Source organism: Oncorhynchus clarkii, chromosome 3 (assembly GCF_045791955.1).
Source record: "Oncorhynchus clarkii lewisi isolate Uvic-CL-2024 chromosome 3, UVic_Ocla_1.0, whole genome shotgun sequence".
Taxonomy (NCBI): domain Eukaryota; kingdom Metazoa; phylum Chordata; class Actinopteri; order Salmoniformes; family Salmonidae; genus Oncorhynchus; species Oncorhynchus clarkii.
Window position 1 is genome coordinate 46,874,636 of NC_092149.1, and position 27,438 is coordinate 46,902,073.

The 27,438-nt window shown below is 43.2% G+C and overlaps 1 protein-coding gene and 1 pseudogene across 2 annotated transcripts in view; both read left to right on the top strand.

Annotated features, from left to right (window-relative positions):
• LOC139396411 (striated muscle preferentially expressed protein kinase-like) overlaps positions 1–18,995 on the top strand; it is a 134,205-nt gene extending 115,210 nt beyond the window's left edge. For both annotated transcript variants that reach the window (XM_071143451.1, XM_071143459.1), the window contains 10 exons: positions 6,635–6,751; positions 8,259–8,426; positions 8,773–8,895; positions 10,174–10,338; positions 10,607–11,432; positions 13,167–13,406; positions 13,753–13,976; positions 14,476–14,551; positions 14,899–15,048; positions 15,151–18,995. In XM_071143451.1, the coding sequence (XP_070999552.1) occupies positions 6,635–6,751; positions 8,259–8,426; positions 8,773–8,895; positions 10,174–10,338; positions 10,607–11,432; positions 13,167–13,406; positions 13,753–13,976; positions 14,476–14,551; positions 14,899–15,048; positions 15,151–15,394 (2,333 nt within the window). In that variant the 3' untranslated portion in view covers positions 15,395–18,995. The remainder of the gene's footprint in view (positions 1–6,634; positions 6,752–8,258; positions 8,427–8,772; positions 8,896–10,173; positions 10,339–10,606; positions 11,433–13,166; positions 13,407–13,752; positions 13,977–14,475; positions 14,552–14,898; positions 15,049–15,150) is intronic.
• A 4,960-nt stretch (positions 18,996–23,955) lies between these two features.
• The window catches only part of LOC139396215 (carboxy-terminal domain RNA polymerase II polypeptide A small phosphatase 1-like), a 44,741-nt pseudogene continuing 41,258 nt past the window's right edge, over positions 23,956–27,438 (top strand).

Below are 27,438 nucleotides of genomic sequence, written 5' to 3' on the forward strand. Positions count from 1 at the left end.
CCAGAAATCTGCTCCTTTTATTCTCTGTCCCCAATGCACTAGGCGACCAGTTTTGATAGCCTTTAGCCGTACCCTCATCCTACTCCTCCTCTGTTACTCGGGTGATGTGGAGGCACTTTCATTTGTTGACTTCTGTAATCGAAAAAGCCTTGGTTTCATGCATGTTAAAATCAGAAGCCTCCTCCCTAAGTTTTTTTTTTTTAACCAACCCTGCCAACCCTGATGTCCTTGCCATGTCTGAATCCTGGCTTAGGAAGGCCACCAAAAATTCTGAGATTTCCATACCCAACTACAACATTTTCCGTCAAGATAGAACTGCTAAAGGGGGAGGAGTTGCAATCTACTGCAGAGAAAGCTTGCAAAGTTCTGTCATACTTTCCAAGTCTATGCCCAAGCAGTTCGAGCTACTAATTTAAAAAATAAATCTCTCCAGAAATAAGTCTCTCACTGTTGCCGCCTGTTATAGACCCCCCTCAGCTCCCAGCTGTGCCCTGGACACCAAAGGTGAATTGATTGCCCCCCATCTATCTTCCGAGTTTGTTCTGTTAGGTGACCTAAACTGGGATATGCTTAACACCCCGGCTGTCCTACAATCTAAGCTAGATGCCCTCAATCTCACACAAATCATCAAGGAACCCACCAGGGACAACCCTAAATCTGTAAACATGGGCACCCTCATAGATATTATCCTGACCAACTTGCCCTCCAAATACACCTCTGCTGTTTTCAACCAGGATCTCAGCGATCACTGCCTCATTGCCTGCATCCACTATGGGCCCGCGGTGAAATGGCCACCCCTCCTCACTGTCAAACGCTCCCTAAAATACTTCTGCGAGCAGGCCTTTTTAATCGACCTGGCCCGGGTATCCTGGAAGGATATTCACCTCACTTGGTCGTTCTTTAAAAGTAATTTCCTCGCCATCTTAAATAAGCGTGCCCCTTTCAAAAAATTTAGAACAGATATAGCCCTGGGTTCACTCCAGACCTGACTACCCTTGACCAGCACAAAAAACATCCTGTGGCAGACTGCAATAGCATCGACTAGTCCCCTCAATATGCAACTGTTCAGGGAAGTCAGGAACCAACACACACAGCCAGTCAGGAAAGCAAAGGCTAGCTTTTTCAAACAGAAAATTGCATCCTGTAGCTCTAACTCCAAAAAGTTTTGGGACACTGTAAAGTCCATGGAGAACAAGGGCACCTCCTCCCAGCTGCCCACTGAAGCTAGGAAACACTGTCACCACCGATAAATCTACGATAATTGAGAATTTCAATAAGCATTTCTCTACGGCTGGCCATGCTTTCCACCTGGCTACCCCAACCCTGGCCAACAGCTCTGCACCCCACGCAGCAACTGGCCCAAGCCTCCACAGCTTCTCCTTCACCCAAATCCAGATAGCAGATGTTCTGAAAGAGCTGCAAAACCTGGACCCGTACAAATCAGCTGGGCTAGACAATCTGGACCCTCTCTTTCAAAAATGATCCCCCGCCGTTGCTGCAACCCCTATTACCAGTCTGTTCAACCTCTTTTTCGTATTGTCCGAAATCCCTAAAGATTGGAAAGCTGTCTTCAAAGTCGGTGACACTCTAGACTCAAACTGTTATGGACGTATATACATCCTGCCCTGCCTCTCTAAAGTCTTTGAAAGCCAAGTTAATAAACAGATCACTGACCATGTCGAACCCCACCGTACCTTCTCTGCTGTGCATTCCGAGCTGGTCACGGGTGCACCTCAGCCACGCTCAAGGTCCTAAATGATATCATAACCGCCATCGACCTGGCCAAGGCTTTCGACTGTCAATCATCACATTCTTATCGGCAGACTCAATAGCCTTGGATTCTCACTTGACTGCCTCGCCTGGTTCACCAACTACTTCGCAGACAGAGTTCAGTGTGACAAATCGGAGGACCTGTTGTCCGGACCTCTGGCAGTCTCTATGGGGGTACCACAGGGTTCAATTCTCGGGCAGACTCGGTTCTCTGTAAATGTCAATGATGTCGCTCTTGCTGCTGGTGATTCCCTGATCCACCTCTACGCAGACGACACCATTCTGTATACATCTGGCCCTTCTTTGGACACTGTGTTAACTAACTTCCAAACAAGCTTCAATGCCATACAACACTCCTTCAGTGGCCTCCAACTGCTCTTAAATGCTAGTAAAACTAAATACATGCTTTTCAACCGTTCGCTGCCCGCCCGCCTGACTGTCATCACTACCCTGGACGGTTCTGATCTAGAATATGTGGACAACTACAAATACCTGGTGTCTGGCTAGACTGTAAACTCTCCTTCCAGACTCATATTTAACATCTCCAATGCAAAATAAAATCTAGAATCAGCATTCTATTTCGCAACAAAGCCTCCTTCACTCACGCCGCCAAACTTACCCTAGTAAAACTGACTTTCCTACCGATCCTTGACTTCGGCGAAGTCATCTACAAAATAGCATCCAATACTTTACTCAGCAAACTGGATGCAGTCTATCACAGTGCCATCCGTCTTGTTACCATAGCCCCTTATACCACCCACAACTGCGACCTGTATGCTCTAGTCGGCTGTCCCTCGCTACATATTCGTCGCCAGACCCACAGGCTCAAGGTCATCTATAAGTCTATGCTAGGTAAAGCTCTGCCTTATCTCATCTCACTCGTCATGATAACAACACCCATCCGTAGCACAAGCTCCAGCAGGTATGTCTCACTGGTCATCCCCAAAGACAACATCTACTTTGGTCACCTTTCCTTCCAGTTCTCTGCTGCCAGTAACTGGAACAAATTGCAAAATTGCTGAAGCTGGAGACTTATATTTCCCTTACTAACTTTAAACATCAGCTATCTGAGCAGCTAACCGATCGCTGCAGCTGTACATAGTCCATCTGTAAATAGCCCACCCAATCTACCTACCTCATACCCATATTGTTTTTATTTACTTTTCTGCTCTTTCGCAGACCAGTATCTCTACTTGCACATAATCATCTGCTCATTTATCACTCCAGTGTTAATCTGCTAAATTGTAATTACTTCGCTACTATGGCCTATTTATTGCCTACCTCCTCACGCCATTTGCACACACTGTATATAGACTTGTATATAGACGTTTTTTTCTATTGTGTTATTGACTGTACGCTTGTGTATTCCCGTAACGAAGGATCGGACCAATGCGCAGCGTTGTACGTGTTCATGATTTATTTAACAGAACACTGAAATACAAACTAAAATGGGGAAAACAGGCTACCTAAGTATGATTCTCAATCAACGAGTGACAGCTGCCTCTGATTGAGAACCATACCAGGCAAAACATAGAAACATAGAAAAAAGAACATAGACTACCCACCCCAACTCACGCCTGACCAAACTAACACAAAGACATAATAAAGGAACTAAGGTCAGAACGTGACAGTCCCCCCCCCCCCCCACCCCCAAAGGTGCGGAAAACCTAAACCTATAGGGGAGGGTCTGGGTGGGCGTCTGTCCGCGGTGGCGGCTCTGGCGCATGATATGGACCCTACTCCACCATAGTCTTTGCCCGCTTCTTTGCCCGCTTCAGTGGCACCTTTAGAGCGGCGCCCCTCGCCGCCGACCTTGGACTGGGGACCCTTGCAGCGGGTCCCAAATAGATGGGAGACTCCGGCAGCGAAAGACGGCTCTGGCAGCTCCTGACTGACGGGCGGCTCTGGCAGCTCCTGACTGACGGGCGGCTCTGGCAGCTCCTGACTGACGGGCGGCTCTGGCAGCTCCTGACTGACGGGCGGCTCTGGCAGTTCCTGACTGACGGGCGGCTCTGGCAGCTCCTGACTGACGGGAGGCTCTGGCAGCTCCTGACTGAGGTGCGGCTCTGGCAGCTCCTGACTGAGGTGCGGCTCTGGCAGCTCCTGACTGATGGGCGGCTCTGGAAGCTCCTGACTGATGGGAGGCTCTGGCAGCTCCTGACTGAGGTGCGGCTCTGGCAGCTCCTGACTGAGGTGCGGCTCTGGCAGCTCCTGACTGACGGGCGGCTCTGGAAGCTCCTGACAGACGGCCGGTGCGTGGGGCTGCCGCCAGAGTCCTGGTGTGTGGAGGAGGCACCGGATGGACCGGTCCGTGGAGGCGCACTGGAGGTCTCGAGCACCGAGCCTGCACAACCTGTCCTGGCTGGATACTCCCTGTAACCCGGCCAGTGCTGCGGGGTGGAAGAGACAGCACTGGGCTGTGCTGGCGAACCTGGGACACCGTGTGTAGGGCTGGTGCCATATACCCCGGGCCGAGGAGACGCACTGGAGACCAGATGTGCTGAGCCGGCACAGTCTCAACTGGGAACCGATGCCCACTCTAGCCCGGGCCGATACGAGGCACTGCGATGTAAGCGCACTGGGCTATGCCTGTGCACTGGGGACACTGTGCGCCTCACGGCATAACACGGTGCCTGCCCAGTCCACCTCTCTCCACGCTAAGCACAGGGAGTTGGCTCAGTTCTCCTACATAACTTAGCCACACTCCCTGTGTGCCTCCGCCCTCCCAATACATTTTTGGGGCTGCCTTGCCAGCTGCTTTCGAGTTGCCAACTCCATTCTCCTGTAACCCTCCTCACACTGCTCCAGAGAATCACAGATGGGCTCCGGCACTCTCCCTGGGTCGACCGACCACCTTTCTACCTCCTCCCAAGTTGTCACATGGTCCAGATCTCGCTGCTTCTCATTACCACGCTGCTTGGTCCTTTGGTGGTGGGTGATTCTGTAACGGTTGTCGTCTGGAGAAAGAGAGGAGGACCAAAGCGCAGCGTGGTACGTGTTCATGATTTATTTAACGGAACACTGAAATACAAAACTACAACGTGAATAAACGAAAAAACCGAAACAGTCCTGTAAGGTGCAGAAAACACTAAACATAAAATAATCACCCACAACTAAAATGGGGAAAACAGGCTACCTAATTATGATTCTCAATCAGAAACAACGATCGACAGCTGCCTCTGATTGAGAACCACACCAGGCCAAACACAGAAATACAACATAGAAAAAAGAACATAGACTACCCACCCCAACTCATGCCTTGACCAAACTAACACAAAGACATAATAAAGGAACTAAGGTCAGAACGTGACAATTCCATGTGTAACTCTGTGTTGTTGTTTGTGTCACACTGCTTTGCTTTATCTTGGCCAGGTCGCAGTTGTAAATTAGAACTTGTTCTCAACTAGTTTACCTGGTTAAATGAAGGTGGAACATTAATATCTTATGTTCTGAGAACATGGCAACCATATTCTGTGTATGGTTGGTAGGACGTTAATGGAATATTCTCCTAACCCTCCGAGAACTGGACACATGAATGTTCTTGCAACGTTCCCATTAAACGTATTTAGAACATTCATATTTTAAGTACGGAGAACATGGTTAAGCACGTTCTGGCTAAGTCATATTTGACATTAAGAGAATGTGTCTCATGGAAACATTCCTTGCACATCAATGGAACATTCCAATAAAACGTTTTATTTAAATACCTGAGACTCTTAAACTTCTTAGGGATCAAATCCCGTTACCGGGATCGATTTGACAACATGCGGTGAAATGGCAGAGCGCTAAATTCAAATTAAATTACTATAAATATTAAACTTTCATGAAATCACACATGCAATACACCAAATGAAAGCTACACTTGTTGTTAATCCAGCCAATGTGTCAGATTTCAAAAAGGCTTTACGGCGAAAGCAAACCATGCTATTATCTGAGGACAGCACCCCATCAAACAAACACAGACAATCATAATTCAACCCGCCAGGCCCGACACGAAACCCAGATATAACGATATAATTCATGCCTTACCTGTGACAAGCTTTTTCTGTTGGCACTCCAATATGTCCCATAAACATCATAAAAGGTCCTTTTGTTCGATTAATTCTGTCGTTATATCCAAAATGTCCATTTATTTGGCGTGTTTGATCCAGAAAAACCCTGGTTCCAACTCGCGCAACATGGGAAAGATTAACAGAGCAAAGTACAGTTCCTTGATGAAAATCTACGCCAGAATATTGGGGTCCTCAGACTGGGGCGAAGGTTTACCTTTCAACAGGACAACGACAAAGCACACATCCAGTGGCTTCGGGACAAGTCTCTGAATGTCCTTGTGTGCCCAGCCAGAGCCCAGACTTAAACCCGATCGAACATCTCTGGAGAGACCTGAAAATAGCTGTGCAGCAACGCTCCCCATCCAACCTGACAGAGCTTGAGAGGACCTGCTCAGAAGAATGAAAAGAAAACTCCCCAAATACTGGTGTGCCAAGCTTGTAGTGTCATACCCAAGAAGACTCAATGCTGTAATCGCTGCCATAGTTGCTTCAACAAAGTACTGAGTATATGATCTGAATACTTATGTAAATGTTATGTTTTTTTTATACATATGCAAAAATGTCTAAAAACCTGTTTTTCCTTTGTCATTATGGAGTATTGTGTGTAGATTGATGAGAAAAAGGGGTCTGAATACTTTCCGAATGCACTGTAGCTTGCCAGTCTAAACAGCATGTTGATACTCACAGTTGTTGAAAGAGTCTAATTAGCAAACAGTGAAAGACATATCAAGCGACATTTTATTTTTATGTGGTCCACAGAAATGCCAATTTTTTAACTTCTTAAACCCATTCCCAATTTGTCTCTCCTCCAGACTTCCCTCCCGTGTTCCACATCAAGTTGAGGGACCACGTCCTGCTAGAGGGAGATCCCATCACCCTTAGCTGCCTCCCTGCTGGCAGCCCCCACCCACACATCTCCTGGATGAAAGGTAATAACTTCATATACGAGCAGAATGTAATATCAACCCCTGTAGTATCTTCAGAAAGCATTCAGACTACTTGACTTTTTACACATTTTGTTAAATTAGAGCCTTCATCTAAATTGTATTTTTTTTAAATACCCCTAATCAATCTACACATAAATACCCCATAAAACTGAAATAGTACATTTAAATAAGTATTCAGAACCTTTACTCGGTGCTTTGAAGCACAGAGTAAAGCAGTCTTCTTGAGTATGACGCTACAAGCTTGGCACACATGTATTTGGGGAGTTTCTCCCGTTCTTCTCTGCAGATCCTCTCAAGCTCTGTCAGGTTGGATGGGGAGCATTACTGCACAGCTATTTTCAGGTCTCTCCAGAGATGTTCGATCGGGTTTAAGTCTGGGCTCTGGCTGGGCCAGTCCAGGACATTCAGAGACTTGTCCCAACGCCACTCCTGCATTGCCTTAGCTGAGTGCTTAGGGTCGTAGTCCTGTTGGAAGGTAAGCTTTCACCCCAGTCTGAGGTCCTGAGCGCTCTGAAGAGGGTTTTCATCAAGGATCTCTCTGTACTTTGCTCCGTTCATCTTTGCCTCAATCTTGACTAGTCTCCCAATCCCTGCCGCTAAAAAAACATTTCCACGGGATGATTCTGCCACCACCATGCTTCACCATAGGGATGGTGCCAGGTTTCCTCCAGACCTGACACTTGGGATTCAGGCCAAAGAGTTCAGTCTTGGTTTCATCAGACCAGAGACATTTGTTTCTCATGGTCTGAGAGTCCTGAGGTGCCTCTGGACAAACTCCTAGTACGCTGTCATGTGCCTTTTACTGAGTAGTAGCTTTTATCTGGCCACTCTACCATAAATGCCTGTTTGGTGGATTGCTGCAGAGATGGTTGTCCTTCTGGAAGGTTCTCCCATCTCCACAGAGGAACTCTGGAGCTCTGTCAGAGTGACCATTGGGTTCTTGGTCACCTCCCTGATCAAGGCTCTTCTCCCCCGGTTGCTCATTTTGGCCGAGTGGCTAGCTCTAGGTAGAGTCTTGGTGGCTCCAAACTTTTGGAGGCGACTGTGTTCATGGGGAACTTCAATGCTGCAAAAATGTTTTGGTACCCTTCCCCAGATCTGTGCCTCGATGCAATCCTGTCTCGGAGCTCCTCTGACATGCATTGTCAACTGTGGGACCATATATAGGCATGTATGTGCCTTTCCAAATATTGTCCTATCAATTGAATTTACCACAGGTGGACTCCAATCAAGTTGTAGAAATATCTCAAGGATGATCAATGAAAACAGGATTTACCTGTTTCAAGTCTCATAGCAAAGGGTCTGACTACTTACAGTATGCGAATAAGGTATTTCTGTTTTTATTTATTTTATTAATTTTAAAATAAGGCTGTAACGTAACAATATGTGGAAAAGGTTAAAGGGTCTGAATACTTTCCGAATGCATTGTAAATGCATCATATTGCATTATAACTGTTGGCTTTAAGTGTACCTTTTCCTCCCATTTCAGATAAGAAGCCTCTGAAGATTGATGCCAGAATGAACATGATCTCCTGTCCGGATGGCAGGCAGCTGCTGATGATCATGACAACCACTAAGAAGGATGCAGGGCTATACGAGTGTGTGGCTACCAACCCTCTGGCTTCGGTCTCCAGCTCCTGTACTCTCTCCCTTGCTCGTAAGAGTCACACACCTCAGAGAGGGAAATAGAGGGAGAGAGAGAATTGTATTTATTTTTTTGTTGGTTTTCTAAATTACAGATTTTCCTGCTCTATTATTTAGGTTTGGATAGACTCCTTGGCCAACTCAGTTGTTCGAATGAACCTATTCTAGCGCAAATTCCTTTCTAATTCTGTCACGTCAGAAAATGCTACCCAATGAATTACCATCAACTTGATATTGATCTTTAGACCAAATCTCTTGCAACTGAAAATCTTTTTTATTTAGGCCTAATCATTTGAAACACTTTTAGTAGTTTTGAATGAACAGGACTGAGTTGTACCTATACCTCTCTGCCCTTCTAGGGCTGCCCAATCATCCTGGGACTCCTGAGGTTCCCCAGCGCTATAAGAACACTGCCCTGGTCCTCTGGAGGCCATCAGACACTACAGCCCCCTGCACCTACTCTCTGGAGAGAAAAGCAGAGGGTGAGTCATGGTGTCACATACACTCACACATATCACTTCATTCATATCTTTTCAAAGTCTGAACTTAAAGCCATACTGTCCAAATTCAGTTGTATCATACGCCAAATGTACACATTCCAACACATTATTGCTCTGCTGCAGTCATTAGCAATATTGCAGTGTTCTGTTCAATCACTGATAGAAATACATTTAAAATTGTAATCATTTTATCAAGGCACAAGGCGAGACCCAAATGCAGACGCAGGAGGCAGATGGTTGGAGTCTTACAATGTTTATTCATCCAAAAGGAGTAGGCAAGAGAATTTTTGTGGACAGGCAAAAAGGTCAAAACCAGATCAGAGCCCAGGAGGTACAGAGTGGCAGAGAGGCTTGTAGTTAAGCAGGCTGGATAGTCAGGCAGGCGGGTACAAAGTCCAGAAACAGGTAAGGGTCAAAACCGGGAGGACTAGAAAAAGAAGAATGCAAAAAGCAGGAGAACGGGAAAAAAGCTGGTTGACTTGAGGAACTGGCACAGAGAGACAGGAAACACAGGGATAAATACACTGGGAAAATAAGCCACACCTGGAGGGGGTGGAGACAATCACAAGGACAGATGAAACAGATCAGGCCGTGACACATTTAGCAGACACTCTTATTCAGAGCGACTTACAGTTAGTTTAATCATCTTAAGATAGCTAGGTGGGGTTAAGTGCAAGGGGGCTCAAGTGCAAGGGGGGGGGTCAAGTGCAAGTGCTGGTAAAATTTTTACATTTTGTATTTAAGGTGAGGAGGTGGATTGTTTAAGATACTGTTTGAAGAGGTAGGGTTTCAGATGTTTTCAGGAGATGGGTAGGGACTCTGTTCTAGTTTCAGGGGGTAGCTGGCTCCACCATTGGGGTGCCAGGACAGAGAAGAGCTTGGACTGGGCTGAGCAGGAGCTGCCCCTTCCATAGGGGGGGAGGGCCAAGAGACGTGAGATGGCTGAACGAAGTGCTCGGGTTGGGTTGTAGGGTTTGAGCATAGCATGAAGGTAGGGAGGCGCTGTTCCTCCTGCTGTTCCATAGGTAAGCAACATGGACTTGTAGTGGAAGCGATCTTCGACTGAAAGCCAGCGGAGTGTGCAGAGGAGCTGGGTGACACGAGATACATTTTTTTTATTTCAGTTCTATTATGACAATGATTCATTCAAAATAACTGCCTTCCGGTACCTTTTTCTTTGACGATTGATTTAAATGTGTCTTTCTAAATGAAATATAAACATGAACACGTAAATGTATGTCTATGGTCTTTCTCCCCCAGGTGAGAGTAACTGGCTCATCGTGGCCACTGGAGTGGCTGACTGTTACTACAATGTGGTAGACTTGCCAGGAAGGGGCACCTTCAGGTTTAGAGTGGCTTGTGTGAACAAGGCAGGCCAAGGACCCTACAGTAACCTCTCAGAGTTAGTGTGCCTGGACGCCTCAGGTATGTGCTACTTTCTACTATGAAGACCTTACTATGAAGACCTAACGGTAATACAGTATGTCATTATTATCATACATTTATTTTCCATTTGGTTTAAATGTTTGCACACATGTATGATGTACTAGGCACCTGGAGATTGACAAACTCCTGTAAACTCCTATACTTTCTCCATCAAATATGAATGTTTCCTAGCAAAGTCTTTTTCAGAGAATTCTACAAGAGGGCTCACTCTCGTAATACTAAGAACTGTATTATTCTGAATCAACAGCACCAACCAAATCCAGTGGATCAGTCGTTGTGAAGACAGTCCATGCAGCACCGGTTGTCAAAACGTCAGCAATTACCGTCCCCTCCATGAAGCCTGTGCCTAGTAAAGTGCCGACCCCAGCCCCATCTTTCTCCCCATCCACACAGACCCCATCCCCCTCTGCTGCTGCTCCTGCTCCTGCTGTACCAGCGGCCAAGTCTATTGCTTCTATCCCCGCTTTTAAACCTGTTGATTCCAAACACTCAGTCCCTCAGACCCTAACCAGCGCTGCCTCTGCCCCCATTGTTACTAATGTGGCCCCATCCCATCGGGCCATCCCTGAGATCCAAATCCCGTCTCCAGTTCAGTCCGCTCCTGCCCCGGCTAAAGCCAAGACCACCATCAATATCAACGTCACGAAAACGGCACAGTCTCAACTGGGAACCGTAACCAAGCTCGCGCCTCCTATCGTTCTCCCCAAACCCCAGAGTCCCATCAATATCGTCTCGCCCATGACTAAGACCCCGCCCCCACCTGTGGCCCCTCCCACAGCCATTGGCAAACCCATTTCGTCTGTGCCCATGTATGCGCCAATACCGGCTACCACGGCACGCAACATCCCACCATCCCCCTCCACCCCCATCTCACCCCTGGTGGTGCTGGTTTCCAGCATGAGTCCTGTAGGGGATGGTGGGGTTACACCCACACGTATGACACCGTCTGGGCGGATGACCCCCTCCGGCACCCTGTCAGGACGCAAGACGCCCTTGGGGGGACGCCCTGGTGAGAGTTCCCTGCGCCAGGGAGTGCCCCAGAAACCGTACACCTTCATGGATGAGAAGGCCAGGTAAAGAATGTAAAAAGTAATGTCCACAATGCTCCCACAGTGTTATGCTCAGGGATATTTTAGACACAGCATTTCCCTCTAGACTGTCTATCCATAACTGTGTTATTACACTGAACAAAAATGCAACATGCAACAATTTAAAAGAGTTACTGAGTTACTGTTCATTTAAGGAAATCAATAAATTGAAATAAATGAATTAGGCCGTGATCTATGGATTTCACATGACTGGGAATACAGATATGCCTCTGTTGGTCACAGATACAATACATGACCAAAAGTATGTGAACACCTGCTCATCGAACATCTCATTCCAAAATCATGGGCATTAATATGGAGTTGGTCTCCCCTTTGCTGCTATAACAGCCTCCACTCTTCTGGAAAGGCTTTCCACTAAATGTTGGAACATTGCTGCAGGGACTTGCTTCCATTCAGCCACAAGAGCATTATTTAGGTCGGGCACTGATGTTGGGCGATTAGGCGTGGCTCGCAGCCGGCGTTCCAATTCATCCCAAAGTTGTTCGATGAGTTTGTGGTCAGGGCTCTGTGCAGGCTAGTCAAGTTCTTCCACACCAATCTCAACAGAACATTTCTGTATAGACCTTGCTTGGTGCAAGGGGGCATTGTCATGCTGAAATAGGAAAGGGCCTTCCCCAAACTGTTGCCCCAATGTTGGAAGCACAGAATCGTCTAGAATGTCATTGTATGCTGTAGCATTAAGATTTCCCTTCAATGGACCTAAGGGGCCTAGCCCGAACCATGAAAAACAGCCCCAGACCATTATTCCTCCTGAACCAAACTTTACAGTTGACACTATGCATAGCTTTCTCCTCATCCACCAAACCCAGATTCATCTGTCGGACTGCCAGATGGTGAAGCGTGATTCATCACGCCAAAGAATGTGTTTCCACTGCTCCAGATTCCAATGGCGGCAAGCTTTACACCACTCCAACTGACGCTTGGCGTTGCGCATGGTGATCTTAGACTCGTGTAAGGCTGGCCGGCCACGGAAACCCGTTTCATTAATCTCCCGACGAACCGTTCTTGTGCTGACGTTGCTTCTTGTTTGACAGTTTGTGCAGAAATTCTTCAGTTGTGCCATCCCACAGTTTCATCAGCTGTCTGGGTGGCTGGTCTCAGACGATCCCACAGGTGAAGGAGCCAAATGTGGACGTCCTGGGCTGGCATGGTTACGCGTGGTCTGCGGTTGTGAGGCCGGTTTGGCGTACTGCCAAATTCTTTAAAAAGACGTTTGAGTTGGCTTATGGTAGAGATTTCACGCCCTCTCAAAACTTTAGACATCTGTGGCATTGTGTTGTGTGACAAAACTACACATTTTAGAGTGGCCTTTTATTGTCCCCAGCATAATACATTTTAGCCCAAATCTGAAAAAAAAGTTTTCTAGGATTATTTTATTTCATGAAACATGGGATGGACACTTTACATGTTGCATTTATATTTTTGGTCAGTATATTATTATTATTATCAAACACTATTATTATTATTTATTATTATTATTTATTATATAATGCATTTCCCTGGAAATCTACCTCTAATTCAATGTCTAATTCTGTTAGAATTACTTTTGAGTCTGTTGTAATGTTGATACATTTAGAGAGATATCATACAGTCTATTATAAGCCTTATTTTACAACATTTGAATGGTTTGTATACAGTTATACTTGATGGCTTTTTTTGAATTGTCAACTCAAGGTTGTCTCTTTGTTTGTCTTTAAGGGGCCGCTTTGGCGTGATCCGAGAGTGTAGAGAGAACGCCACGGGCAACCTGTTCATGGCTAAGATTGTGCCCTACGAGGCAGACAATAAACAGACAGTGCTGCAGGAGTACGACATCCTCAAGTCCCTCCACCACGACAAGATCATGGCTCTGCACGAGGCTTACGTCACGCCCCGCTACCTAGTGCTCATCTCGGAGTGCTGCAGTGGAAAAGAGCTCCTCTACAGCCTCATCGACAGGTCAGACAGCACAAATTCGTATGTGTACCAACTAATGGAAATAACTATCTTATTTCTGTTATATGATTTTGTATGTAATGATTACTTTTGCTCTGTATAGTATCCCTGGGCCAGGGTTGGGGTCCATTCCATTGGATTTCTCCTTTGAAAATCTATTTATCTTCAAGGACAACTTTGGAAATGAGTGTTTCTATTAATGCTTTAAAGGGCTATAGTCAGGGGATGCAATGCAAATCTTGTGGTATTCTTTTTTTACCCAAGTCAAATCAAAAGAAATTGGATTTCAGTTTACTTTCTCAATTGATGGAATTGACCTCAACACTTTCATCCTTTGTTGTACCCCTAGATTCCGCTACTCAGAGGATGACGTGGTGGGCTACATCGTTCAGGTCCTGCAGGGTTTGGATTACCTGCACAACCGCCGCATCCTGCACTTAGACATCAAGCCGGAGAACATCATCATCACCTACATGAACGTAGTGAAGATCATTGACTTTGGCAGCGCCCAGACCTTTAACCCACTCTTCCTCAAGCAGTTCAGCCCACCTGTTGGAACTCTGGAGTATATGTGTAAGTCATGAAAATGATCTAAATCGGTGTCTCTCAACCCAATCCTCAGGGTTGAAACTTAGGGGGGTGAAAATGTTGTTCCTGCCTGGCGCTAACATACCTGATTCAACTTATCAATCAAATATGTATAATAGGGAATCCTTGTGTATAATAATATGTATTAATGTGATAGTTTTTAAACCTGGGCAATCTGAACAGGGAATTTCAAGCATATCAAAATGTGTTCTGTGCAGAAAAGGCTCTGTAGCCAATCGGTCGTTCTCTGTGGCACAATGTAGACACAGACGGTAAGGGATGGCTCATAAAACCATGTACAGATGAACCGACTGAGTGATGAACAGATTGTGATAGATGAATCTTTGATCAATTAATCATGTGTTAATACCAGATACAGTATGTGAACACACGCTAGTTGTGCCACTTTGTGTCCTGAATGCCTCAAAGTTCTCACACTAACCTTTCCCTAACCTGTTCTCTTTTTCCTAACCTTTCCCTAAAGCGCCTGAGATGTTGAAAGGGGATGTGGTGGGCCCTCCGGCTGACATTTGGAGTGTAGGCGTGTTGACCTTCATCATGTGAGTATGGCCAAAGTTTTGGGCCAATGTCATTTGAACTCATTTGAAATGTAAGCCAAATCCCAGTTCATTCAAGTACCATTCATGAGTTGCAATTTGTCCCTATACAGTTCTGTAAGTAAATTTTTTTATTTTTATGAATGAATCCATTTTTGCAGCCATCTACACAGTGTAAGAGATGGGCACCTGCTTTACATGAATAAAATCAAACTTTAACGTTCATTTGAATGTCTCAACACACAAATTGTTACACATTAATATTTGACTGTGTTAATTTGTTTATTTTAAGTGCTCTGTCCTGTATGTTTATTTCAAACCTATTTAAAACCCATTTCAAACGTTTTCAGGCTAAGCGGAAGGTCGCCCTTCATGGATTATGATCCACAGGAGGCTGAAGCCAGAATCCTGGCAGCCAAGTTTGACTTGGGCAAACTCTACCAGAATGTGTCTCAAAGTGCCTCTCTGTTTTTAAAGAAGATCCTGTGTAGCTACCCTTGGTAAGTGCAGCTAATAATTAATAATCTTTTCTTTAGATGAATTGGTCCATTGATTATATTATCTACTGTCTGCACTGACCCTGGTTGTAACCTCCGTTTCAGGGCCCGTCCTTCCATCAAGGACTGCTACAACAACTCATGGCTCCAGGATGCCTACCTGATGCGGCTGCGGCGGCAGACCCTCACCTTCACCACCACGCGCCTCAAGGAATACCTGGACGAACAGCAGAGCCTGCGGGTGGGGGTGGCCACCAAGCACAAGGTCCTTCTCCGGTCATACCAGAGCTCGCCCCAGTCACCCACCAGCCCTATACCCCCTTTGCCCATGACACCGGTCACACAGTGAGCACGGCTTCATATGTCAAATGCATGAAGGCAGGAGCTGTTGCCTGAGAGGAAGTACGCAATCTAAACGAGGCAGGTCTTAGGACCGAGCTCCCTAACTTGGTGAGATGAGGTGTGACTTTGACCTTTTCAGCCAAATGGACATAAAATCACAAAATCCAGCACTGGTTCTGAATATTGAGGACCTAACCTCTCTGCCTCCACCAGAAAGTCCCTATACTAAGCCTACAGGAAGCCCCACATTTTTTGTCTTGCAATGAGACAATCCCACGATGGTTCTTTGTGTATTTCATGGGGTGATACATGTTTCTCAAGGACTGGATGCCAGCTCAAAGTTCCAAACCTCTGCTCTCTTTTTTTATGTTAACAATCTCAAAAGGTTTTCATCTGATCCTCTTGTATCCATGTACATCAACCAGATATCTTCTCGAAACATCTAGTGCATGTGTGATTTTGTCTTTTCCTAGGATAATGACATTTGTGGAGATTCCGTCTCTTCTAAGCAATTTTTTATGAACAAAGCGACACTACTGATAACATCTTTTACCCATGATTTTGGGTGCTACGGTATGCACACCATAGTGCTCAGTGTCATTTTCTATCTCTGATCATCAGAATGTTCTTGAAAACACGAGACAGAATAAATGCATTGAGAAATAATTGTTAGCAAAATGGTCGAGGCAAGATCAGCAAGAGCTACCAGAACAGTGAACAACCAATCAATGCAACCCAAATCAAGGAATAGGACATCATCTGCCTGAAAATATTCTTAAAGGCATTCTGATTTGGCCCGTTGAGTCTTTGTCATTATATATTACTATGTCAATGGCTACATTTTCCTATAGTTCCCATAATTCATGGACATTGCAGAGGATTTGTGTATACCAAGTCTGTGTATACAAAGGCTGCCTTGAACTCCAGTACCTTAGATTCACATTAGCTGAGGGTGTCTTGAGTCACAGGGTATAATGTGGAAGGTTCATGGTGTAGCTTACAAGTAAGTGCCCTTACTAGAGTTCAGATTGAACATTTTGACAAATTACATTTGCAAAATGTGAATGGTTAGAGGGAGTGATGAGTGGCTTAATCTACAGTTAAACAGGGCCTCTTTGGCTGTAAGAATGTAAATTAGTACACAGATAATACAAGTTCCCACTTTTAAATTAGGATGATGCTTGGAGAAAGAATGTATCTTTGTTTTGGGGTTATTGCCATATTTGAAAAATAAATGTGTGTAGGTGCATGTCAGTCACATCCACGCAGATGAAGAAAGTGTGAACGTTTCATAAACATTTGAGAATTGAGTTATTTGATTCTGTTTTGATATCTTCATCATCCAACATCGAAACGGTTTAACAAAAGAGATTTAATATTATAGATACAATATATATTTATTGTGGTATAGTCATGAAGTGATGCGGCAAATGAGTGTCATGAAGTTGATTATACTTTACATTGTATTTCAGTTTTTAAATCAGCAGTTTGTTAACAATTAAGTATTTCAGCAGGATTCTTGTAGTTGAATACCATTGTCAAGTATGATATTAGTTTGATGCCTGCCCTGTGCGTCATATCATGCAGTTTTGTATACAATTATGATATGCCCAATTTCTTGGATGACAGGAGTACTTGGGGTAAATCTACAAAATGGATTAAGAATACATTTCAATGGATTGTGAAGACCGTATTAACATTTAAAAAGAGAGAGAGTGAATATTGATGTATGAAGACAAAGAAGGAACGTGCAAGACACCTCCAGTACGTTAAGAAGTAAAGTAATTGCAAATTATTTTGGAATGGAACTGTTTGCAAGGTTGGTAATGATAAAGTTAATAGTTTTGTACCAAAGTAAGATACCTTGAATTATTGCAGTGTCCCATGTAATGCACATTGAAACACAAGCATTTGCTTTGTATGTTGAGAATCAATATTAGCTTTAATTAAATATTTTATTCGGGGGGGGAGTATTATGATACTGGATGGCTTTGTGTGTGTGTGTGTGCGCGTTTATTTATTTATTCATTGATTGAGCAATTCAGCTTGGGCCTAGATTAAATCAGATCAAGCATTAAGCGGTGATAGCCGACACCCTAGCTGATGTTTTGGCAGTGTCGGAGGTGAAACTGCATTGGAGCTGTCAAATCATTGTCCCGAAAACACACCCATGAGAAAGTGTATGCTATATAAGTGATAATGCCCTAGAAGCTGGTATTTGGAGGATATATTGACATGGGTGTTGTTAGGCCCAAGACAAAGTCAAGGGCCTGCAAACCGTGCCAATATATCCTCCAAACACCGGCTTTGAGTGCATTATCACTTTTATACAACAGGTTACCAACATACTCAAATAATGATTCAGATTTTTCAATTAAAACCTTATTTCGATGATTGTATTCATACTATTTCATCCTTCCACAAGATATAGTCCCGACACAAATCTATGGTTGTTATCCAAGCCGGCTGGTCGTTCGTTCTATCGGTTCAGTTGCCAGAGACCCAGTCGTTCCGTGTTTTTGTTCTGTATCTACGGACGCGACCCAGTTATTTGTTCTAAATATTCCGTTGCCATCCTGGCTGGCAACGTTCTTATCCCTTGCTTGATAGCTAGCCAACTACGGCTAACTTAGTCACGTCAAAAAGTGCAGCCAGAATAACAGCAAAGTAGCCGCATTTGCATTTGTTTAAGCTGTTTTCTAGTGACAGTTATCTGGATACATCCATAACAATGAGCTAATGAGGCACGATTTTGCCTGGCATAGAAAATATACTCTCTCGTTAGGACACTGTTGTTCAGAGGGGCTAGCCAACAACACAGCTAACACAATCACTTCAAACTGAAGTTGGAAAGACTGCAAACTAGCTGCACTTCGTTTCATTTGACCTTTTAACAATTTACATTTCTTTGTATATATCCATAAACATTTTCCCTGTTTGCATGCTGTATCGTCCCGACTCCCGACATGTTCATTACTATGGGACAGCTGGAGATCGAATTTGAATATTGAAACTAAATGTTAGTCTAAAAGAAATGTGAGATAATGTCGAGATGCTATTTATAGTGGAGATCAAGTTTAGAAATTGCTTGGCTGGGCTGATGAGATAGTGGATTGCACAGTCAGATCAAAAAGAGTAAATAGGCATTTTAATGTCATAGATTTAGCCGGTGGGAACTTATGGAACAGACACAGGCTGGAATGCAGTTTTAACCAATCAGCATTCAGGATTAGACCCACCCACTGTATAAATGAAAATAATGACTCTCAAATTGAAAAACATTACATTAAATAATGAGGATTTCGATCAGCCTAATCGAGGTATACAACTGACATTCCAGTGTTAGAAGTTGTAAACAAGGCTGCATGGGATTTCTCGTAATGCAACTCCGTGCAGCCAATGGCAATGTCCGCTTTAGGTATAATGCTAGGAGCCACTTGTGGATTTGACAGCTCTAATGCAGTTCCACCTCTGACACCGCCAAAACAACCGCTATGATTGAATAGAGCCCTTGATGCGGCTCTTAACCTTCTTTGTTCTGTGGAATCTCTCTGAATCTGGCATGGAACAGCTACGAATAATAATAAAGAACATACATCTTAAACCCATTAATTTCAGTTTGTGTTATTTCAATTGAGCTTTGAGTTGTGTCTTTGTTGATCACATTTAAAAAGCACTCATATGAGCAAAAATATTTCATTTTATTTGGAATGTTTACATAATGAATTTGAGTTTGGGGGGCAAAAATTATTAAATATTAAAGCTTTAAACCTCACTAAAAGCTTCACTCATACATAAATTATACTTAAACCCAAAATGGTTCTCCAGTAGATTATTAAGAAAGTTCAAAAATGGCCATTTTGACTTTATAGAGATTACAACTTCTCATTTCAGACTAATTGAAAAATAAAATGTTGTATAAAGTTCTGCCCTTTCTTAAACAAGCCTTACAAAGCTGGTTACAATTTCATTTTCATCCTCCAGAAAATATAGAAAAAATATATGTGATGAATGATGAATACATTTGCATAACACAACCAACCAACAGTAACTCCTGTTCAGGCTATCCTATCCAATCAATCAGCCAGTCGTTATGATATGTATATGTAGTTTAATGTTAGCACACAGTTAAGCACCACTCTGCCAGGATGCACTTCCACACTCCATCCCCAGGTGGCAGCACCAACTGAGTCCAAGCGCTTAGCCAAGCCTTTATTTGCACACAGGTGTGAGTAATTAGGATTGAGGTCGACTTCCTCATATGAAATCGTTAAGCACTGTATGAATTTAAGACTTTCCAAGCTGATGAAACAAGATGTATGTTAGGAGAAGTACAATATGATCATAAGGGGACATAGAATTCAGATGAGGAATGGAGGGGATGCAGAGGAGGCTGAAGAGAGAGGAGGAGGGTGAGATGGTTTAATGAAGAAGAATGGTAGAAAGTGTAAGCAGAGTGAGCTGTATGCCAGATCGAGGTCTGGAGGAGGGCATATAAGTGAATGAGGGCGAATTATCAGAGGTGGCAGGTGTGGTGAAGTCCTTGGAGACAGGTTTGCACCGGTGGTCAGGATAAAGATGAGTCTGTGACGGTAGAAGTGACATTTTTGGAGAAAGTGGACCACTGCATTTTGGCTGATCCATTTGTGATTTCAGGGTGGGTGAAAATGAGTTGGATGCTGTGGAATCGGTGATGGTAACCCAAAAGTGGACTTGTGATAATTGTTTGTGTTTCTGCTGGTCAAAGGGAGCCGGCGCTTTGCGCCAAACGAATTGGGGCAGGAGATGTGAATTGTTTTGCTCTCAAGAAAAGGGCATCATTGAAAGGTGAGATTACTGGGATAGCGCTAAATCTTAAATGGAAGGAAAAGATTTCCGGTGTTTGTGATGCTCGTCATTTGGTGCTACGCAGGCAGGGTGGCGTGAGTGGTGAAACAGATGAGTCATTGCCTGTTCTTTTAAGTTTTACTGTTGAGTCTCTGACCAACAAAGTGATGTTATGGCTGCGATCCCTGTACAGGGACCAAAATCAGCGGAAATTTCAGAGCGCCAACTGTAGTACTCGATAAAACTCAAACTTTCATTAAAACACACATGCAGGGTACTCAATTAAAGCTACACTCGTTGTGAATCTAGCCAACATGTCAGATTTGTGAAATGCTTTTCGGCGAAAGCATGAGAAGCTATTATCTGATAGCATGCACCCCCCGAAATACCTGAACGAGACCCAAATAAAATAATTAGTGTAGCCGGCGCTACAACAAAACACAGAAATAAAATATAAAACATTCATTACCTTTGACAAGCTTCTTTGTTGGCACTCCTATATGTCCCATAAACATCACAATTGGGTATTTTTCCCGATTAAATCCGTCAAAGTATACCCAAAATGTCGATTTCTGAAGCCCGTCTGATCCAGGAAAAAGCGCCTTTCCAAAACGCAACGTCATTGTATAAAATTACTAAAAGTTGCCTATAAACTTTTACAAATCACTTCAAACTACTTTTGTAAACCAACTTTAGGTATTAATAAACGTTAATAATCGATGATAAAATTGATCACGGGGCTATCTGTATTCGATAGCAGCAAGTCTTGAAATCATCGTCCATATTTTCCCTTTCATAACTTCCTTCGGTGGACCCCAAGACAGGAAGTGCCTATTCGTCATCACACCAAGGATAAACTACTAATGAAATGCCAGTACTGGCGACATCGTGTGGAAGCTGTAAGCATTGTAAACGGGTCTCTATCTATTTTCCCTTGTCGTAGACAATAAATACATAGACTGGCGGATGAATATTTTTGTTTTTGTTTTTTGTGAACAGTTTTCCTCTGGATTTTTACTCCTAAACACATTCTGTTAAAGCCACAGACATGATTTAACCAGTTTTAGAGACTTCAGAGTGTTTTCTATCCACACATACTAATCATATGCATATACTATATTCCTGCCATGAGTAGCAGGACGTTGAAATGTTGCGCGATTTTTAACAAAAAACGGCGAAAATTCGCAGCATCTTGAACAGGCTTTAGGATATTGCAGTTATCCCGTACGAGCTTATATGCCAAATATATTACTATACGTTGTTACAGGTGTCAAGCTTCTGGGTATGTGGCAGCAGTGTGTAGGGAGGTTCCTGGTGTCTAAGGCACTGCATCGCAGTGCTAGAGGCGTTACTACAGACCCAGGTTCATTCCTGGGATGTTCTAAAAGAAAAAGAACCGCACAACTATTAAGACGAGGTGCTGGCTAGCGGAGTAGGAAACTTAAAAATAAAAGAGCCGCACACTCTAGGAGCTCAGATGCAAAAATTTAATTACCAACGTTTCAACAGCCAAGCTGTCTTCATCAGGGTATAATCACAAACACTGCGGGATGACTCATTTATATAGTGTCAAAAGACACAGGTGTCTGTAATCATGGCCAAGAGTGGCCTAATATCATTGGTTGTGTTTGTATGCTGTTCTTTGTATGACATTTTAATATTTGATTATTAACCAATGATATTAGGCCACTCTTGGCCATGACCTGTGTCTTTTGACACTATATAAACGAGTCATCCCGCAGTGTTTGTGATTATACCCTGATGAAGACAGCTTGGCTGTCGAAACTTTGGTAATTACATTTTTGCATCTGAGCTCCTAGAGTGTGCGGCTCTCTTTTATTTTCAAGTTCATTCCTAGGATGTGCCACAACTGGCCGTGGCCAGGAGTCCCATAGTAAGAGACACAATTGGCCCAGCATCGTCCAGGGTAAGGGAGGGTTTGGCCGGGAGGGCTTCACTTGGCTCATCATGCCCTAGCGACTCATTGAGGTGGGCCGGGTGCCTGCAGGCTGACCCTGGTCGCAAGTTGAACAGTGTTTCTTCATACACATTGGTGCAGCTGGCTTCCGGGTTAAGCTGGAGGATGTTAAGGAGCGCGGTTAGGTGGGTCTTGTTTCAGAGGACGCATGACTCTACCTTCACCTCTACTGAGCCCGTTGGGGAGTTGCAGCGATGAGATAAGATCAAAAAAGGGGGGTAATATACTCAAAATAATAATAATAATTTTTAAAAATTACAACTACATTGAGAGCATCTTGACTTGCTGCATCACTGCTCGGTATGGCCACTGTTTGGCATCCGACTGCAAGGCGCTACAGAGGGTAGTGTGTACGGCCCAATATATCACTGGGGCCGATTTCCCTGCCATCCAGGACCTCTATACCAGGTGGTGTCAGAGGAAGGTCCTAGAAATTGTCAGATTACAGCCACCGAACTCATAGATTGTTCTCACACAGCAAGGCAGAAGCCAACAGGACCCTGAACAGCTTCTACCCTCAAGCTATAAGACTGATAAATAATAGCTACCTGGAATATTTGCATTTACCTTTTTTGCACTAACCTCTTTTGACTCATCACATAAACTGCTGTTTATTATCTACCTCAACCCCTGCACATCAACGCTAGTGCAGTAGTGAGTGCATTCATTTTCTTATTTGTTCATACTTGTCCCCCATGGGAATTGAACCGACAACCCTGGCATTGCAAGTTCCATGCTCTACCAACTGAACCACTCAGGACAGAAAATATAACTTGTGTTATTTATTTTCCTATTTATTCCTTGTGTTATTTTTAATTTTTTCCTCTCTGCATTATTGGGAAGGGCCTATAAGTAAACATTTCACTGTTTGTCAACACATGTTCATTATGTCAAATACAATTTGATTTAACAAGTGAAGTAATAAGGGATCATAACTTTCACCTCGATTCACCTATCAGTCTATGTCATGGAAAGTGCAGATGTTCCTAATGTTCTGTACACTCAGTGTACGTCACAGTGCTTCTATAGCTATATACACCATGATACTGCCTATTTCATTTATTCATTTAGCAAACATAAAGCTCATAATCCAGTGTCTTTTTCAGTCAACACCTATATTTCAGCTTTAATTAGCTTTAAAACAGCAACATTTTCTCTCAGCATCATTGCAAAAATATTTTGAATAGCATGATATTAGCTACATCTTTCTCTTTACCCTGTGACAAAATGTGTAAAATGATATATATATATATATATATATATATATATATATATATATATATTTGGGGCCCAACCAAATTTCTGCAAGCCCACCTACCAACGAATTTCTAACTATGCCACTGATTACTAACCTCCATTCTCCTTCGTTAGTCGGTTTCAAGGCTACCCCTGTCGGCTGCTCCTGATCTACAAAATTTACTACCAACATCCAGCTTTCAAGAAACTGTAACAATGCGTCTCTCGAACATCTCGTTATGTCAAGGCAGCATATCGTATTTTTGATCGCTAGAAATAGCCTACTGTTTGGAGGAAAAGCATAAATATTATTCAATAATGTTGTCTACTGTTAAATATCCATTGTTTTATGATCCGGTTACTGTACATATTTGTATGAATTGATGAAAAAATAAACATGGGAAATCGTTTTTTGTGGCATTATCGGATATTACATAATATATACACTTTTGTCGCTTTAAGACTGGGCTGCCTTGAAACCGTCAAGTTCCATGTTTGTATCGAGAAATTGAAGGTTCTGAACTGAACTCCATATTGAAACAAAGTTGTCAACTAGAATCTCACCCTTGTATTTCTTTATTTTAACATTTATTTCATATGCACCGATGTTTTCAAGATATTAGCTTTAGAATAGGGGCTATTTTACTTAATTTTCCTGCGGTGAGTGTCAAAATATAAATAATATTTTCTATATTTAAACTTGCTTGATACATAGTCAACATTATAAACGGCTGTTTTTCTTTATTTATGGAACAAATGGACATCTCTTCCTCAATAGTCACGCAAGTAACGAGGGATGAAGAGGATAACTATAGTCTGCGCGACGAAGGTGAGTTTGGAAAAGTTTTCAAGAAGGGTTCTGTTGCGCATGACAAAGTGAATATACATACACAAGACAGGATGGTGTTTAGATGGTCAAGGCCAGAACTAAATAAATAAATCCATTTTAAAGTTCAACGGAATATGTAGAGACCCCTGTAATATTGCACAACTATAAACAATTGCTTGAAACTATTGTAATTTACAGTCAAACATTTGACTAATCGAAACTATCATTGTGAAGCCATATAGCTCGCCTACGACATGGCCCACTGAAAGGCCTAAATTATTATTGAGGGCTAATAACTTTTTGTTTGGCATAGCATCTTGTATTTATAAAAGGATGTAGTTGAAATTATTGAGTCAACGTAGGAAATCACAACCGAGTTTTTGAAAGCGTTGGGGGAAGGGGCGGGGCCGAAATGACTTTAATGACGTTACCAATGTTTTTGATTTGTGACTTGGACAATCCGACCAAATTCACATAGCAATGTTATAGATCTGTCATTCTCATTGAAAGCAAGTCTAAGAAGTGGTAGATCTGTTCTATGTGTGCTATTTCTATGCGTCCTGTTCTTAAATGTATTTTTTGCATCTTTTATTTTCAGTTTTGTACACCAGCTTCAAACCACTGAAAATACATTAGTTTTGGTTATGGAAAATATATTTCACAGCGGTTTAGATGGTACAAGGATTCTGTACACTATACTTGCATGTTGAACTGAAATTAGGCAAACTATTAGAATTTTAGAAACTAGGAAATGGCAGGGTGATTTTGGCGTAGTGCATCTTCAAGTTAATTTTGTTGTACAGTTATGGAAACAATGTAGGATACACCTTTATGGCTAAATAGCCTGTTAGTCAAATGAACAAAAATGTAATAGTTCTTTTTAGATTTTCTGATTTTCACTGAATAAAAATGCAACATGAAAAGTGTTGGTCCCATGTTTCATGAGCTGAAATAAAAGATCCCAGAAATGTTCCACATGCACAAAAAGCTTATTTCGCTCACATTTTGTGCCCAAATGTGTTTACATCCCAGTTACTGAGCATTTCTCCTTTGCCAAGATAATCCATCCACCTGACAGGTGTGGCATATCAAGAAGCTGATTAAACAGCATGATCATTACACAGGTGTCCCTTGTGCTAGGGACAATAAAAGGTCACTCTAAAATGTGCAGTTTTGTCACACAACACAATTCCACAGAGTTTTAAGGCAGCGGGCAATTGGCATGCAGAATGCAGAGCTGTTGCCAGAGAATTTAATGTAAATTTTATTACCATAAGCCGCTTCCAATTTTTTGCAGTATGTCCAACCGGCCTCACAACCATAGACCACGTGTATGGTGTCGTGTGGGCAAGCGGTTTGCTGATGTCAGTGTTGTGAACAGAGTGCCCCTTGGTGGCGGTGGTGTTATGGTATGGGCAGGCATGAGCTACGGACAACGAATACAATTGCGTTTTATCGATGGCAGTTTGAATGCACAGAAATACAGTGACAAAATATTGAGGCCATTGTGAGGCCCATTTTCTTTAAGTTATATGTGACCAACAGATGCATATCTGTATTCCCAGTCGTGTGAAATACATAGATTAGGGCCTAATTTATTTATTTCAATCGAATGATTTCCTCATATGAACTGTAACTCAGTACAATCTTTGAAATTGTTGCATGTTGCTTTTATATGTTTGTTCAGTATATGTTGGACACCAATTCAAATTGAGTAGTTGTCCTCCAAGAGACATCAAGCTACTCATGTTCAGGCTGTCCCACTACTACACTACCATTGGTCGACTGCCAGGTGTCTGTTCACAGGTCACGCACCAAGCCCCGAAAACGTGCAAGTGCACGCTTCCCCAACATGAGACCACTGCAGTGATCCCACCGCTGCCACCAATGTAGCGGAAGACAAAACTGCAACAGAGACTCGAACCATGATGCAGAATAAGGCATCTAACAGTCTGTGCCACATAAGCCCGGGCCTCTGGGCAGAGTCAGTAGTCAAAGCTTCCAGGCTTGACAGAGGCTATACTCCCTCCACTGATCTGTATTTCTATAAACAGGAAAGTGTTATTATTATTCCGACAAAAAATGTTGTGCTCTGCATTTACTTTTATGCTCTGTGGTCTTCTCTTATTCTCTGCATTGAAGTGTGGCTTGTTATGTAAACGCAGCAAAAAAAGAAACGTCCCCTTTTCAAGACACTGTCTTTCAAAGATAATTCGTAAAAATCAAAATAACTTCACAGAACTTCATTGTAAAGGGTTTAAACACGGTTTCCCATGCTTGTTCAATGAACCATAAACAATTAACGAACATGTACCTGTGGAACGGTCGCTAAGACACGGTAGGCAATTAAGGTCACAGTTATGAAAATATAGGACATGAAAGAGGCCGTACTACTGACTCTGAAAAACACCAGAAGAAAGATGCCCAGGGTCGCTGCTCATCTGCTTGAACGTGCCTTAGGCAGGCTGCTAGGAGGCATGAGGACTGCAGATGTGGCCGGGGCAATACATTGCAATGTCCATACTGTGAGATGCCTAAGACAATGCTACAAGGAGACAGGACGGACAGCGGATAGTCCTCGCAGTGGCAGATCACGTGTAACAACACCTGCACAGGATCAGTACATCCGAACATCACACCTGCGGGACAGGTACAGGATGGCAACAACAACTGCCTGAGTTACACAAGATGTCTTTTGGTGGAGACGTTGATATTTATAGTAAATAATGAATGTGCTTTTGGTTTCCTACCCTTCAGCATAGGCTAGTCTTTAATGTTGCATTAATGTGGGCTGATCAACAGTATGTTAATTATAATTATGTGTACAGTTCTGCTGGCAAGCCCTACACACATCCTGTTGGAGCAATGTACATTTAAACTGGTTACAGCGGGGGACTGTTTAAGAAGATGCAGCGCTGCAGAACATTGTCTAGAACAGGGTTATCTCTATTAATTACATTTATATCTGCACATTCAGTATGTTTCAGTGTGTGCAGGTTTTTGTTCCAACAAACACTACCACCTGACTGATTCAGCTAATTGTCAAGACCTTATTTTGATGAATTTGGTGTTTTAATTCTGAATCTGATGTTTGTTTTGGGGCTGCTGGTGCTGAGTTGGTCTCTATTCTTGTGCACTGCTCACACAACTTAAAACACCTGCTATACCCTGAGTGTACAAA